A 14,374-nucleotide genomic window follows, 5' to 3' on the forward strand; every position below is an offset into this window, starting at 1 on the left:
CTATCAAGTTTGACACACTGATATGCATACACTTCCTCATTCGGCCTTTATCCCGACCATCGTCTCTCACACGCCCGCCACGCGAAAAAAAAAGAAAAAAAATTTAAAATTTTATTAAACCTGTCCCGCATCTTGTATTTATACGAGTATTGACGTGCAACATTCAACAACTGCATATTAGCATATGATATATTATAGCCCTGGATTTTCCCTCTGGCTCACAATTTCAACTGCTGTCACTACCTACCTGCTATGAAGATATCCAAATATGCCAAGGTAACCCCGACACTGTGTTCTGCATATTATTGTATAAGATATATTACATAGGCCTACTTTGTATACTTCTCGTAAGGTTGCTTAGTACCATTATGCATCATTTAGCTTTATAAGATTGACTGTTCACCCCCTTGGTCTTGCTCTACTTGCTTCTTTCGGTCCCCCCGCCACACAAGCCACCAAGAAGTCAAGATTGCAGCGATTCCCACACTCAAAAACCCGAGACAAATTCCATATGACACATGGTACGAGGGACCAAACACTGTGCTGTAAACATGCGGGCCTGCGATACCGCTGAATTGCGCCATAGCATTCGTCCACCCAATACCTAACCCAGATGCAACTGTCCCCCTGAGAGCTCGAATACGCTCCGGCCATATTACTGGATATGCCGAGCCCGCGCACGAGACGGCGACAATCAAGAATATATACCTCACCACCGCGTTGCGGACTGTAAAGAGGATTATATAGCAAACAATGATAGTCGACTCAACTACGAAACTATCAGCATCCATAATAATACATTCCGTAGTTAACTCTAGGTATACTCACTCGTAACGGCAGTAGTCCATGGCCTGATGGTCTTTTTATGCAAAAAGTAACCTAAGATGTTCAAGAAGAGGAACGCGGATAGGTAAGGAGGCTGTAATATACATATTAGATATAATCTTGGGCTGGAGCCAGGTTCATCTTCTTACAATATTCATAAGCTGCGAGTTGGACGTCGTAGTGAATCCTAGTTCATAAATGACAGTAGGCAACGCTGTTCCAATACCAAAACCACCGACTCCATGGCAGATCCAATATAATGTAAACGTATAAAAGGTAGGATCTTTGATAAGCTTTTTTAGCGAGTCGAAATCCCAGTACCCTTTCCTTCCCGAGGGGGCGGTCTTCTCGAGACGGTCTTGTAAAAAGTCTCGCTCCTCGTCCGTGAGCATCAGAGCTGTCTCGGGATAGTCCGGTAGCCATAACGCCCCAACAGAGAGCACAATAGCAGGCAAACCTTCAATCAAGAAAAGCCATCGCCAACCAGCAAGACCACCCAGCCCGTCCTAAATTATAAGATCGTCAGTAATTATGCTCACTAAACAAGAGCACAATTATCCAGGTAGCTAGGTGACAATAAATAAGACGATATAAGATAGAGCTGCTTACCATGAATCCAATGGCATAAGCAAGCAGGCCGCTCACCGCCGGAGAAAGCTGACCGAGCGAGTAAAAAATAGCAATCCTCTGTGGCATTTCGATAGGTTTATACCAAAAGGCCATGTGGTATAATACGGCGGGATAGAACCCAGCTTCGGCCAGCCCAATGGCAAACCGAACACACATCATCTATGTACATATATGTTAGGGTCTACAAGGTGAATGGCTTCGAAGCTTAGAGAACCCGTAGCTACTTACACCTGTGAAGTCCTGTGCTGCTGCAGATGAGCAGGCAGATATACCCCAGCCGAGAATGAGTACAAACATCCATCTCGAAGGTGAAAATACCTTCATCGCGAGGGTGTTCGTGGGCTCAAAAATCATGTAGCTGTAGGAGAATATAGACAATGTCCAGGCCCATTGGGAAGGGCTCAGTCCTAGCTGCTTCTTTATACCTGTACCATTTTCAAGATTGATGATAGCTGCATTTGAATAATTGGACGAGTCGATAACTCTAAAGACGTAAACCAATGAATAAAAGCCAACTAGCCACATATCTATCTTCTTCATCACAGTCCTCTCGAGCTTTAAGTCGGCGCCGGATACGTCCTGATCTATAGGAACATCGGTTCCGATGCCACGTTTCGAGACTGCCGTGTCGTCGACCTTGATGTCGACTTTACTACTGCTGGAAGCCATGTCGGGATTTGCTAGGACGGCAGTATGCAAACAGCCTATACCAGAGTTAGGTATAACAGGTTCTCCTTTGGAACCTCCGTTCGGTGCAGTGTCGGGCAAGCGGGCTTGCCTTGAGGAACAAGAAAAGAGTGGTCAGCCGATTCGGCGGCAGTAGCCTTTACATAGATAGATGAGCGTGGCCCGAATTACGACGTCAAGGGGTTGGCGGCGGTTTGCCGAGCTTAAGCTAGGCACGACCTTTATTGCGTTATCATACCACATTATAAGAGCGTACGTCGGAATTAGAGACCCCCTACAGTTAGTTCTATTTTCCAGGCCCTGGTAATAGTTAACGGAGATAGCAAGTTAATTTCTATCACTTGTGACCTCCGTGGCGATTGCAAGGGGTCAATCGGGCTCCGGTATCCCCCATTTCGAGGTCTACCATCAACTACCGCGGGAAACCAGAGGTTGCGGAGGGGCATCCGATAATTTTGGGGCCCTATTAGGTATTCCGGTAGTTCCTCTAATCTCATTGATGGGTTTCCGAGCACGCCTGCGATGAGGTCGATGAGAACACAAAGCACGCAACTACCCCCGCAACCATCCCACGAGAAGTTGACCAATCACATTAAAAGACGTACGCTATACTCTATGGAAGAGCACTTACAACTAACTAGTTTGACTAAATGTTGTAATAGAAAACAACGTCTAGTATATATAGCTTGGTTGATATAAGACAAGACTATCTTAATCAGACTAAGCTACGGAAATATCTCCGTCCAGAAAAGAAATTATAAAATATTCTTTGAGTCAATCAGTATGGCCCCTATTGCCATCGAGACGCCAGCGGCAAGCCAGCTGTATGATAGCAAAGTTCTAGTGAAACCGTGGACTCGGCCAACTAAGACTTCAGAGAATCTTGAATATGCAGAACTGCCCAAGATCGATCTGTCGCGGTTTGACGAGCCCGGCGGCAAGCAAGAGCTTGCTAAGCAACTTTATGATGCCGTGACTAAAGTTGGCTTCTGGTCCGTAGTCAATACGGGCATTGATGATGAGCGTGTTCTTCGTCAGTTCAGCATCGGAAATACATTTTTCAAGGAGCCCTTGGAGGAGAAGAGACGGTTTCCCTGTAACTTTGCTGAAGGCGAATATTTCGGATACAGAGAGAATTCACGTTGGATTGGCGACACGGGAGTCAAGGAGAACGTGGAAATGCTAAATATACCCAAAAACATTCCGGCTTTTGACAACGTCGGGAGGCACAGGATTGTTGAGCAGAACTGGGACGAGATTGCATCTTTTCATAGAGATCTGTTCGATAAGGTAATCCGGAAACTCTTCGTGCTCATTTCCATCATTCTTGAACTTCCAGAAAACTACCTCGCAGATGCACACGCTTATGACGAAGAATCAGACGACCACCTCCGGTACATGATCTACAACGTAAGAAGTCAAGAGGAATGGGATAAAGCCCAAGCTTACTCTAAGGGTGGTCACACCGACTTTGGCAGCTTGACTCTACTATTCTCCCAACATGTTGCCGGGTTGCAGATACGCACGCCAGAGGGAGAGTGGAAATATGTGAGCCCCGTAGAGGGTGGTAGTAGGTCAGCCCCTTCGCTGCGTATAGCTCTATATTAACCCAGAGGTATTAAGTCACTTGCAACGCGGCGGACACTTTGACGTTTCTAACAAACGGTAAATATCAACTCTCCAAATCGGTTACCTATGCACCAAGCTTACCTGACTATAAGGGTTCATCAAGTCAACTATTCATCGTGTGGTCACGCCGCCGAAAGATCAAATCAGCATTCCACGACTTGGTTTACTCTATTTTAGTAGGCCTGGCGCCAATACGCCCATGAAGACTGTCCCATCTCCGCTGCTAGACCGTCTTGGGCTCATTGCAGCGGAAGACAAAGACCCGAATAAGCCAGTAGTCTCCGGAACTGAGTACGTGAGAGCACGAGTTAAGGATGTGCATTACAAGACTATTCTCGACAAGCGTGAGGGAACATCTTTCGAATTCAAGGGATTGAGTGTACAGAATTACTATAAGTAGTCCGATAGATACGTACGATTCTATACTCTCCTAAGTTACTCCTATACTAAATAGGGATAGGACTTGTTAAGGGCCTAAATGTATAGACGAGGGAATGAGGATTACAAAGACTGAGCTTATAAATCGTTCAGACTAAGGGAATTATATTTGCCTAGTTTAATATTAGGTAATATGTAACACATATATTTCCGCGTATAAGTGATATATACTACGATTCATCGACGTATCATATCGAAGCAATAGATCTTCTTGATGTAACAATAATAACAATCTTTCACCGCCTCTATCTAGTGAAGAGTTAGAAGCCATTTAAACCAAGTAAATGCATGCCGTAAAGTGGATCAAGAGACTTCCCGGTTCGATTATATTCCGATACAGCCTCTGCTATACAGAAAACCTGGCATTTAAGTTTCCATGGAATATCTAAACATCTTAACCCTCAAACGTTTATAGAAGCCTCCCTCGATATAAACTTAATAATAAAAGAAAGAAAATGACATCAATAATAAGTTTTCCAAAATACCTAGGACTACCCAAGTGTTCTAGCCGCTACGGAGCTTTTCTGAATTCTATAATCTATAAGGCCCCCTTTAGATATGGTGTAGGTACGTAATGATTTTCGCTATATTACATCGAGCATTACATAATTATACCTCGGCATACTAACTTCACCCATAAAAGTCCCCTTTGACTTCCCTTATCCCCTTTATTCTTTATCTTCTTCGCCAGTACAAATCTAACACGATACATCACAGCACAACAAAGACGGTTGTTATCAACCACCAAGATAACAATGGCATCAAAAATGAAAGCATTAGTCGTCGTTGAGGGCAAGACGGCGAAGATCCAGGATATAGATGTGCCAAAACTTGGCCAAGGAGAAATCCTGGTCAAAGCCCACTACATAGCTCAAAACCCAACAGATTGGAAGAGCATGCTGTCCGTACATCCTGGTCGGATATTGGGCTGTGACTTTGCCGGTACTGTGCAAGACACAAACGGTTCCCACTGGCGAGAAGGACAGCGTATCGCTGGTTTTGTCTTTGGATCATCCACCAATCCGCCCCGAGGAGCATTTGCTGAATACGTCGCCACCGAGGCAAGCCTGGTATACCTAATCCCGGATAATGTCTCCTACCAAGATGCCGCTGTGATCCCGCTCGCCTTTGCAACTGCTGTACAAGCCATGTTCGGGAGGCTAAAACTTCCTGAGCCGAGCAAGCCGGCTAAGACTGCATTTCCATTCCTCATCAACGGGGGTACGTCAAGCGTCGGCCAGTACGCTATCCAACTAGGAAAACTAGCCGGCGCCTTCGTGATAGCTACCGGATCTTCCCAGAATCACGAGCTTCTAAAGTCGCTAGGTGCCGATGCCGTCATAGACTACAAGGATCCTAGTTGGCCCGAGCAGGTTCGGAAACTCACGCACGACGGGCTCGAGTTTGCTTTCGATTGCATCGGCGAGAACGGCACGGTAGAGGCCGTTGCAAAGTCTCTATCACCAACCAAAGGCGGACATATTGTCACTATCCTCGCTGTAGATAAGATCAGGGAGAAGATCGAGAATAAGAATATCAAGCTAGAAAGCACAATTGTCTACACCGTATTCGGGCGTCCTATAAAATACGGCACCTTTGACAATTGTGGAGAGCCAACTCCGCAAGACAAGGCCATGTGGGAGAAGTACTTGACGATACTCCCGGAGTTACTATCCAGCGGTAAAATCAAGCCCAACAAGGTGAGAGAGCTTGGTGGCTTCGATACTATATTGACTGGCTTCCAAGAGCAACAAGAGAGTAAGGTCAAGGCTGAGAAGCTAGTTTATAAGATTTCATAGGCCGCAGAGATCAGGGAGACCACGTATATAGATAGAATCCTAGATATCAGTCATGCTTCAATGACATTAGCTTATGTTGATAGTAGATTTAATAACATTATACTGGAAGGTCTAATTTTGATATACTAGTCTGATATTGGTCATGCCATAGCGACTTTATTACTTGTCCTGCTGGTAGTCAGCTAACTTATAGCTTATGGAATATACTAGGTTAGATGACATTTGCAGAACACCAGTATTGATCTATGTCCAAACACCGCACCACACAACCGCCATATTTTTTTTAACACAATACCACCTGAAACTAGGAGGGATATCTATGTATGTAAAAAGTCTATGTAGGAATAGCATCCTAAGAAAATAGAATACATCCTCGGCATATAGCAGCTTCTGAATTATCTTTTATTTTGGTCATCCCGCACGGTTTAGGCTTAATAGTCCGTTAGTCTATCGGCATCTACTTAACAAATCTGAGCCTTCATTCATGCCGCCTTCTTATTTGCCTGTTTCTCTGATGGGAAGGGATTATATGAGCCTCGGTCGGCCTGGAGTCCTCGTAACTTCTCGATCACCTCATCTAGAGGCACAGGCTTACCCCGATCCTGGGTAGATGTATCATCTCGGTATCGTACATTCACTTGTCGACCTTTCATCTCCTCGTCTCCGACAACTATATTTTTGCGATCGCGTCAGTATTCACGTAGACTCAAAACAGATAGTCCTAATAACTCCGATAGGATGAAATACTAACCGAATATAAAGTTGTACTGTGCTAGCTGTGCACTTCGCACCTTCTTGGGAAGCGTGTTTCCGCTAGTGTCGATATCGACGAATATCCTCTCTTTCTTGAGGATATCCCTAACTTCTTGTGCATATGACATGAAGCCCATTCCGACTGGGATAACCATCACTTGACGCGGGCTCAGCCAGAAAGGCCACTTTCCTGCAAAGTGCTCGATGAGAATACCTAAATAATTAAACGTAAGTAGTCTAATCGCCTTCATGTTCCCCGACGTTCGACATTCTTACCCATGAATCTCTCTATAGATCCCGCCATAGCGCGATGAATAATAACTGGACGTGCGCAACCGGGACTCAAAGGCTTGATTACCCTCTCCCGTTTCGCTCCACTCTCACTTGTGCCCGGGTTCGCCGGGGCCGCGTTACCCGGTTGAACTTCGCTTGCTTTAGCTCCTGCCTCCTCTGTAGCGGTCTCATCCTGCTTGGGTTTTGCAGCGTGCGTCTCAGCTGTGACATATTCGAGACCAAAGTCTAGCAAGTGTTAGCAACGAATATGCAATACAATTATAAGGGATATTACTCTCGGGGCCCATAAAGTCAAGTTGAATTGTAGCACATTGCCACTCCTAAATATACGGTCAGCTCGACTCCTTGAGCTTGTAATACATGGGGTTTGAAATGAAAGCGAAACGCGGTGCTTTGCGCTGCGACCAAGCTATAAGATAGAATAAGTAGGTACACTAACTCGGTTCAAACAGTCTAATATTTTGATATCAATCTGAAGCATAGTTAGCAAAACTGTACATGATCGGAGCGGAACCCCCTTAAAAGATTACCTTAGGTCCATAGAAGGCACCATCTCCTTCATTGAGAGTCCAAGACACACCACTGGGACCAGCCGCAAACCCGTTAAGAGCCTCTTTTAGCATGCTCTCAGCTTTATCCCAAGTTTCAATTTGGCCCATAAACTTTTCGGGACGGGTAGATAGTTGAAGCTTGAAGGTAAATCCCAGGAGACCATACATCTCGGAGAGGAAATCAAACAAATCGGAAATCTCACTTGTGACCTGGTCCAGTCGGCAGAATATATGGGAATCGTCTTGCTGGAAACGACGGACGCGAGTAAGGCCTGACAGGGCACCGCTCGCCTCGTTCCGATGGAGGACACCAAAGTCGGCGAGACGCAATGGCAGCTGACTATATACCTTGGGACTGTGAGCAAACATGAGAAAATGGGCCGGGCAATTCATGGGCTTCAGGCCCCATTTCTCCTTATCCAGATCTATGACAAACATGTCCTCTTGGTAATACTCCCAGTGTCCACTGATCTTCCAAAGCTCCGAATTGAAAATGTTAGGAGTAATGACTGATGTACGCAGTTAGTTTACCATGATTGAAAGAAGAGGGAGGATAGGGGTCGGTAATGGACAAACCTTCTTGATAATCACGTTTATGGTACTGATCTCGGATGTATGCGAGAAGCGTATTGTAGATCCTTGTACCGTGAGGCAAGAAGAAGGCCGAACCGGGAGAGAGTTCGTGGAACATGAAGAGCTCTTGCTCTTTACCGAGCTTTCGGTGATCTCTCTTGGCTGCTTCCTCTAGGAATTTCTTATGCTCTGCCATCTTTTTCTTATCCGGGAAGGATACACCGTAAATACGTTGGAGGGAATCGTTCTCCTGAGATCCTAGAAAGTATGATGCCGAGTTCTTCATAATGGAGAATGCTTCGATCCGGCCAGTGTCAGGCACATGCGGCCCACGGCAAAGATCGATCAAAGGACCATTGCGATATACTGTAGTAGAAGTACCATCGGGAATCTTGGTGGAGATTATGTGCTGCTTGTATTTGTTATAGCTGAACATTTCGAGCAGCTCATCTTTGGTCATCTCAAGACGTTCGAATCGTTGACGCTCTTTAACAATATCTCCAACGATACGCTCTAGAGGCGTCCAGTCGCTTGTCTGGACAGCACCTCCACCGGGTAGGGCCATCTCATAGTAGAAACCATCATCGATCGGGGGCCCGATACATAAGGAACAGCCGAACCTCCTCTCGCAAGCCTCGCCAAGAATATGGGCCGAGCTGTGCCAGAATACCTCCTTTCCCTTAGGATCGTCAAAGGTTAACAATTCGAGTTTGCAACTTTGCTCCAGAGGCCTCTCCAAGTCCCATAGTTTGTCTCCATCTATTCTAGCGACGACAGAGCGCTTGTACAAACTATTCGACACACCCTTCGCAATCTCTCCAGGTGTGGTCTCCCAGCTCGTTCCAATTTTGACAGAGCCGTCAGGTAGGGTGATTGTAATCTGTTCTCGCGGTCTCTTGGCAATGTCCTCGTCATACTTCTTCTTTAGACGGTCAAACAAGTCAAGGCGTGTCTTGAGGAAATCAGGCGGTGGTGTCATCTCGAGGGGACCAGAGCTAACATCTTCGGCGGCTGCTTTACTCTTCTTATCCTTCTTCGAAGGTTTTGGTCCACCAACTACGACCTTCTTGACATCCCCAGACCCGGCGTCAGCCATGCTGTCGTATTATTTTAAGGGGAGTCGAGTATTTTGTAGAGCAGTGTAAAGTTAAGTGTGCGGGTTTGCGGGTTTGCGACTTGGGAATGGAAAGGATTGAGGAAAAGTTGGGTTGAGTCACAAATTCACAACCAATAACAGAAGCAATGCCGTATTCGCTGTTAACAACATTAAATTAACAGCGTTAACTTGTATAAATGGCATAATACATAAGCGCAGGTTGCTTCCCAGCTGCTAGCTGCCAGGGTAAAATATTATTTAGCCCACCAAAGCCCCTCTACCCCGCCAGCCCCGCATAGCTACAAAGTACAATATATCAAATGTTGATAAGGATGTAATCCTTATCAATATTATCATCTATATACATCCATGATTCCATATTCTCATATTTCATATTTTACATTTTACATACCTTTTACACTATACTTAATGTAAATAGAATGACGACTTGGTAACAACACATAACTCATAATAAATGAGAACGAATGCATCAATTGTTACTATTACCGCTATTCTTCTTGTATCACCCTTTAATCAATAGCTACCCTTATACTATCACTCAAACACCAATATTCCCCCCTCCCCACCCCCTTTCTCGTCCCCCTTATTCATTCGTACTATTCACACCATTGCTTTTCCTACCTGACAATGCCTCGGCCTTGGATTTACTATTCGGATCAAAATACGGCACCTCGCCTATCCCGACCGCTCGGTTTCCGAATCTCTCTCCAAGACCATCGTAGTCAAAAGTAGCAGTATGAAAAGCACTTCGGTTATCCCAGATTGCTATCTTAGATTAGTATAACTTTTATGATATATGTTGATACTTGAGCTATGAGGAACTTACCTAGGTCGTTCTTATTCCTCCATTTAAATCGAACTTGCAATTCATGATTCTCGAGAATTGTTCGACCAAACTTTTCGAGAAGCTCCGAGGATTCCTGGTCTGACAATTCGTTAATATACCTTGGAAACGGCCCGACTGCAAAGATACTTTTCCACCCAGTAACTGGGTTAGTCCTAACTACAGGATGGACCGCTTTCAGTTCTCTTCCAACATTGGCATCATTTCCCCTTGGTCCCCCGTGTAATTTGACCTTTTCGGGATTAGCTGCGGCGGCAGCCAGGAACCCTTCCCCAATAAACGTAGCTGTCAAGCCCTCGAAGAACTTTTGATACGGCTTCGAAAATAGGTCATATATATCATATCCCGACGCCCAAAGTGTGTCACCCCCCGTAGTTGGAAGCTCCGTCAGACGAAGAGACGTATAATCGGCAGGGACAGGTTCAAATTGAATATCTGAATGCCACTGTGCGGAATCATACCTCTTACTTTTCGATTTACGCATGTCTCTTTGGAGCTTCTTCCGTTGTAGCGAGCTGATAGTGCTAATTTGATCATCGCCCACTCCGAACTCAGATGTGCCGTTCAAGATCGGGTGTATATGCAATGTTGAATCACTCGGTTTCCCTGTGAGTTGACCTAGCCGGTGAACTAGTTGCTTCTGAAGATCGTTTGTCAGGTTATCCTGAGAACGAAAGAAGACTACACCCCTCTGCGAAACTATATAAAGTTTAAGTCACAACTTTCCGTGTAAAATGGTAGCTCATATCAAATCAAACTTACTGGTAATAGCAAGGTCACGAATAAGGTCGTCAGCATTGTTAGCGTTGAGCAAGTCGTCAACAATATTCAGACTCGGATATTCCCGCCCGATGCTGGGAGTTGTCTCTTCGTAGAAGAACTTTTCTAGAGCTCCGACCGGGCTCAATGAAGATGGGTACGAACGCTGCTTATCTTCATGGAGCTGTGTAGACTGGGTAGCTCCAGTGGTAGGCGCTTCCAGCGCCATGGATAAAACGAGATTAGTAAAACGAAGAGTTTGTAAACGATTACACCTATTCCGCAAGCTCATTCAAAGAACGAATACATATATAATATATATATTCCCAAGGACATAGTCCCAGGGTGAAGACTATATACCCCGCAGCATATAAGAGACTTAAGAAGCGTACGAATTTACAATCACGCAATTGTTGTGGTAATCACGTATTGATATTAGCAGGCGTAGCTTACCATCTTATGTAATTTGCTGTAATTAACATTAGTTTAATAAGTAAAACTTGAAAAAATTAATTTAATAAATATAAACTTATTTAACTCAATTTAATTTATTATTAATTAATTGGTAAATTAATTATTTATATGTAAAAATTATTAATTTATAAAAATTTAATATATTAAATAAAAAAAAATCTTTTTTAATTAAAATAAGTTAATTAATTAATAATTAATTAATTAAAAATTAATTATTTATTTTTTTATTAATAATTTATTAAAAACAAATAAGATTTTTAATTAATTATTTTAAACTAAAATTTTAATTGTTTTTATATATATTAATTAAACTTTTTATTTTTATAAAATAAAAGGCTTTTAATTAAATATAACTATTTGTTACTTATTATATTTAGCTCATTTTATTTCATTTCACATTTATTAATAAAAAAAATATTATTATTTTTTTTATATTATTTATTATAATTTATTTACATTATATTAATTATAAAAATTATTTATAATTAATTTATATGTTAAATTTATAATAATAAAATCGTTTTTTATTTAATTAATTTCAAATTTTAAATTTAATTATTATATAATATTTATATAAATATAAATTTTTTAAATTTTTTAACGTAAAACTTTTTTAATATTTAAATTAAAATAATTAATATCACTTTTTTTATATTATTACTTTTATTTTTATTAATTAAAAAAATATAAAATTACATTTTTATTAATAAATTAATAAATATAATAATAATTTATTTTCATTTAATATTATTTAAAATTTAAATAATATTTTTAATTTTATTTTATTTATATATTTTATTAAATATATTTATTATTTTTATAATTTTAATTAAAAAATTAATACTTTTTTTATTATATAATTTTATAATTATTATTATTAAAATTAATTTATAATTTAATAAAAAAAATTAAATTATTTAATGTTTTTTTTAAAATTTTAATAATTAAATCTTTTATTATAATAATTTTATTATTAATATTTTTAATATTATTACTATTATTAAAATTTAGGAAAACGCATGTATTTGCAAGCTCGCGCAAGCGTTTTCACGTGTTTGCAGGCTTGCATAGTAGAATCTGTCGGAAATATTTAAATATTTTAATAAATTTTAATTAATTATTTTCTCTATTAATTTATCAATTTTTTATTATTTATTAAAAAATTATTTATTAATTATTTATTAATTATTTATTAATTATTTATCAATTATTTATTAATTATTTATCAATTATTTATTAATTATTTATTAATTATTTATCAATTATTTATTAATTTCCTATAATAATTTCCAAAAGTTTAAACGTAAAAAATGTTTCCGACAAATTATTATTATTTTTTATTATTATTTAAATTAAATAAAATATTATTTTAATTTTTAAATTTTTTTTAAAAAAATTATATAATAGTTTTTTTTTATATATTAAAAAAATAAAATATATTACTTATTAAATAATTATATTATTTAAATTAATCTTAAAATTATTAAAACTTTAATTATATTTATTAATATATATAATTTTAAAATATTTTTTTATTAAAATATATTTAAAAATATTATTATAATTTTCAATTTTCTATTTATTATAAAAATTAATAATATATATTTAATAAAATTTACAAATTATATTATAATAAAATATTATATTATTAAATTAATTATATAAATTTATTTTTATTAAAATATTAATATTTTTTTAAAATTAAACTATTTTTTTTAAAATTAAACTATTTTTTTTAATTTAGTAATAACAATAATATTATATTAATATTAAAATAAATTTTTAATCTTTTTATTATTAACAAAAAAATAATAACAAATTTCTATAAAATGTTTATTAATTTTGGAAAAAGTTTAATATAATAATGTAAAAATTTATATTTAATTTTAAACTTAAATCATTAATTTTTTATATTTACCTAATAAAATAATATTTTAAAAAATAATTATATTTTATAATAAAATTAAGTTAAATTAATAATAATTTTATATAAAAGTTTTAAATAATATATTATTAAATTATAATAACTTTATTATTAGTTTATTTTTTAAAATAAATTATTACTTATATAACAATTTTATTATTTTAATAGTAATTTATAAAAAATACTAAATTTTTTTATATTATTATATAATATTATAAATCTAATTACGTTTTTATAAATAATAAAAAATAATATTTAAAGAAAAAATATTTACTAAAACTAAATTAAAAAAAATTCTTTTATAGTTAAATTATAAGTTTTGCAGTTTTTTAATTAACCGCATTTATTTTAATTTAGATTTAATTTTAATTTATAAATTTATAAATTTTACTATATTATGCTTTAAAATTAATTATAATATAATTTATAGCAAATTTAACTTTTTTTAATATAAGTTTTATAATATATTATAATTAATTAAATTATTCAATATTTTTATAATAATGTAAGGAATATTAATTTGTAAGAACTTGATGTATTAAGTAAAAAAGAAAACGAAATCTTTTTTAATTAAAGTAAGTTATTTAATTAATAAATAATTAATTGAAAATTAGTTATTTATTTTTTATTAATTATTTTATAATAAAAAAAATGTAATATTTTTATTACTATTATTTTATATTATTTATTATAATTTTTTTATAATATATTGGTTATAAATATTGTTAGTAATTAATTTATATATTAAATTTATAATAATAAGATTATTTTTTATAAATTTATAATTTAATTATTATATAATATTTATATAAATATTAATATTTTTGGTTTTTTGGTATATAGTTTCTTTAACGTATAAATTGGAGTGGTTAATATTACCTTTTTTATATTATTACTTTTATTTTTATTAATTATAATGGTATAAGATTATATTTTCTTAATAATAAATTTATAAAATTTCTTTAATAAATTAGTAAATATAATGGTAATTTATTTTTATTTGGTATTATTTAAGGTTTAAATGGTATTTTTAAATTTATTTTATTTATATATTTTATTAAATATATTTATTATTTT

The 14,374-nt window shown here is 37.2% G+C and overlaps 5 protein-coding genes across 5 annotated transcripts; 2 read left to right on the forward strand and 3 right to left on the reverse strand.

Moving 5' to 3' along the window:
- Positions 1-383: 383 nt before the first annotated feature.
- Positions 384-2,124, reverse strand: GL218_00944 (uncharacterized protein; the record flags this gene model as incomplete). The annotated part of the gene is made up of 5 exons (XM_033577391.1): positions 384-769; positions 829-919; positions 975-1,331; positions 1,435-1,614; positions 1,684-2,124. 5 exons carry the CDS (start codon positions 2,122-2,124, stop codon positions 384-386), a joined length of 1,455 nt encoding a protein of 484 aa, XP_033442081.1.
- An 801-nt stretch (positions 2,125-2,925) lies between these two features.
- GL218_00945 (uncharacterized protein) lies at positions 2,926-4,171 on the forward strand (the record flags this gene model as incomplete). Its single annotated transcript, XM_033577392.1, has 3 exons — positions 2,926-3,712; positions 3,766-3,807; positions 3,864-4,171. The coding sequence occupies 3 exons, from the start codon at positions 2,926-2,928 to the stop codon at positions 4,169-4,171; spliced, it is 1,137 nt and encodes a 378-aa protein (XP_033442080.1).
- Positions 4,172-4,964: 793 nt separating this feature from the next.
- On the forward strand, positions 4,965-6,008 carry GL218_00946 (Protein TOXD; the record flags this gene model as incomplete). The annotated part of the gene is made up of 1 exon (XM_033577393.1): positions 4,965-6,008. The coding sequence occupies one exon, from the start codon at positions 4,965-4,967 to the stop codon at positions 6,006-6,008; it is 1,044 nt and encodes a 347-aa protein (XP_033442083.1).
- A 482-nt stretch (positions 6,009-6,490) lies between these two features.
- On the reverse strand, positions 6,491-9,275 carry GL218_00947 (Threonine-tRNA ligase, cytoplasmic; the record flags this gene model as incomplete). Its single annotated transcript, XM_033577394.1, has 7 exons — positions 6,491-6,678; positions 6,760-6,975; positions 7,038-7,280; positions 7,330-7,375; positions 7,495-7,527; positions 7,586-8,115; positions 8,183-9,275. 7 exons carry the CDS (start codon positions 9,273-9,275, stop codon positions 6,491-6,493), a joined length of 2,349 nt encoding a protein of 782 aa, XP_033442082.1.
- A 604-nt stretch (positions 9,276-9,879) lies between these two features.
- GL218_00948 (putative alpha-ketoglutarate-dependent sulfonate dioxygenase) lies at positions 9,880-11,128 on the reverse strand (the record flags this gene model as incomplete). The annotated part of the gene is made up of 3 exons (XM_033577395.1): positions 9,880-10,061; positions 10,123-10,839; positions 10,903-11,128. The coding sequence occupies 3 exons, from the start codon at positions 11,126-11,128 to the stop codon at positions 9,880-9,882; spliced, it is 1,125 nt and encodes a 374-aa protein (XP_033441706.1).
- Positions 11,129-14,374: the final 3,246 nt, after the last annotated feature.

This window comes from Daldinia childiae (assembly GCF_008694065.1).
Source record: "Daldinia childiae strain JS-1345 chromosome Unknown Scaffold1, whole genome shotgun sequence".
Classification (NCBI taxonomy): Eukaryota; Fungi; Ascomycota; class Sordariomycetes; order Xylariales; family Hypoxylaceae; genus Daldinia; species Daldinia childiae.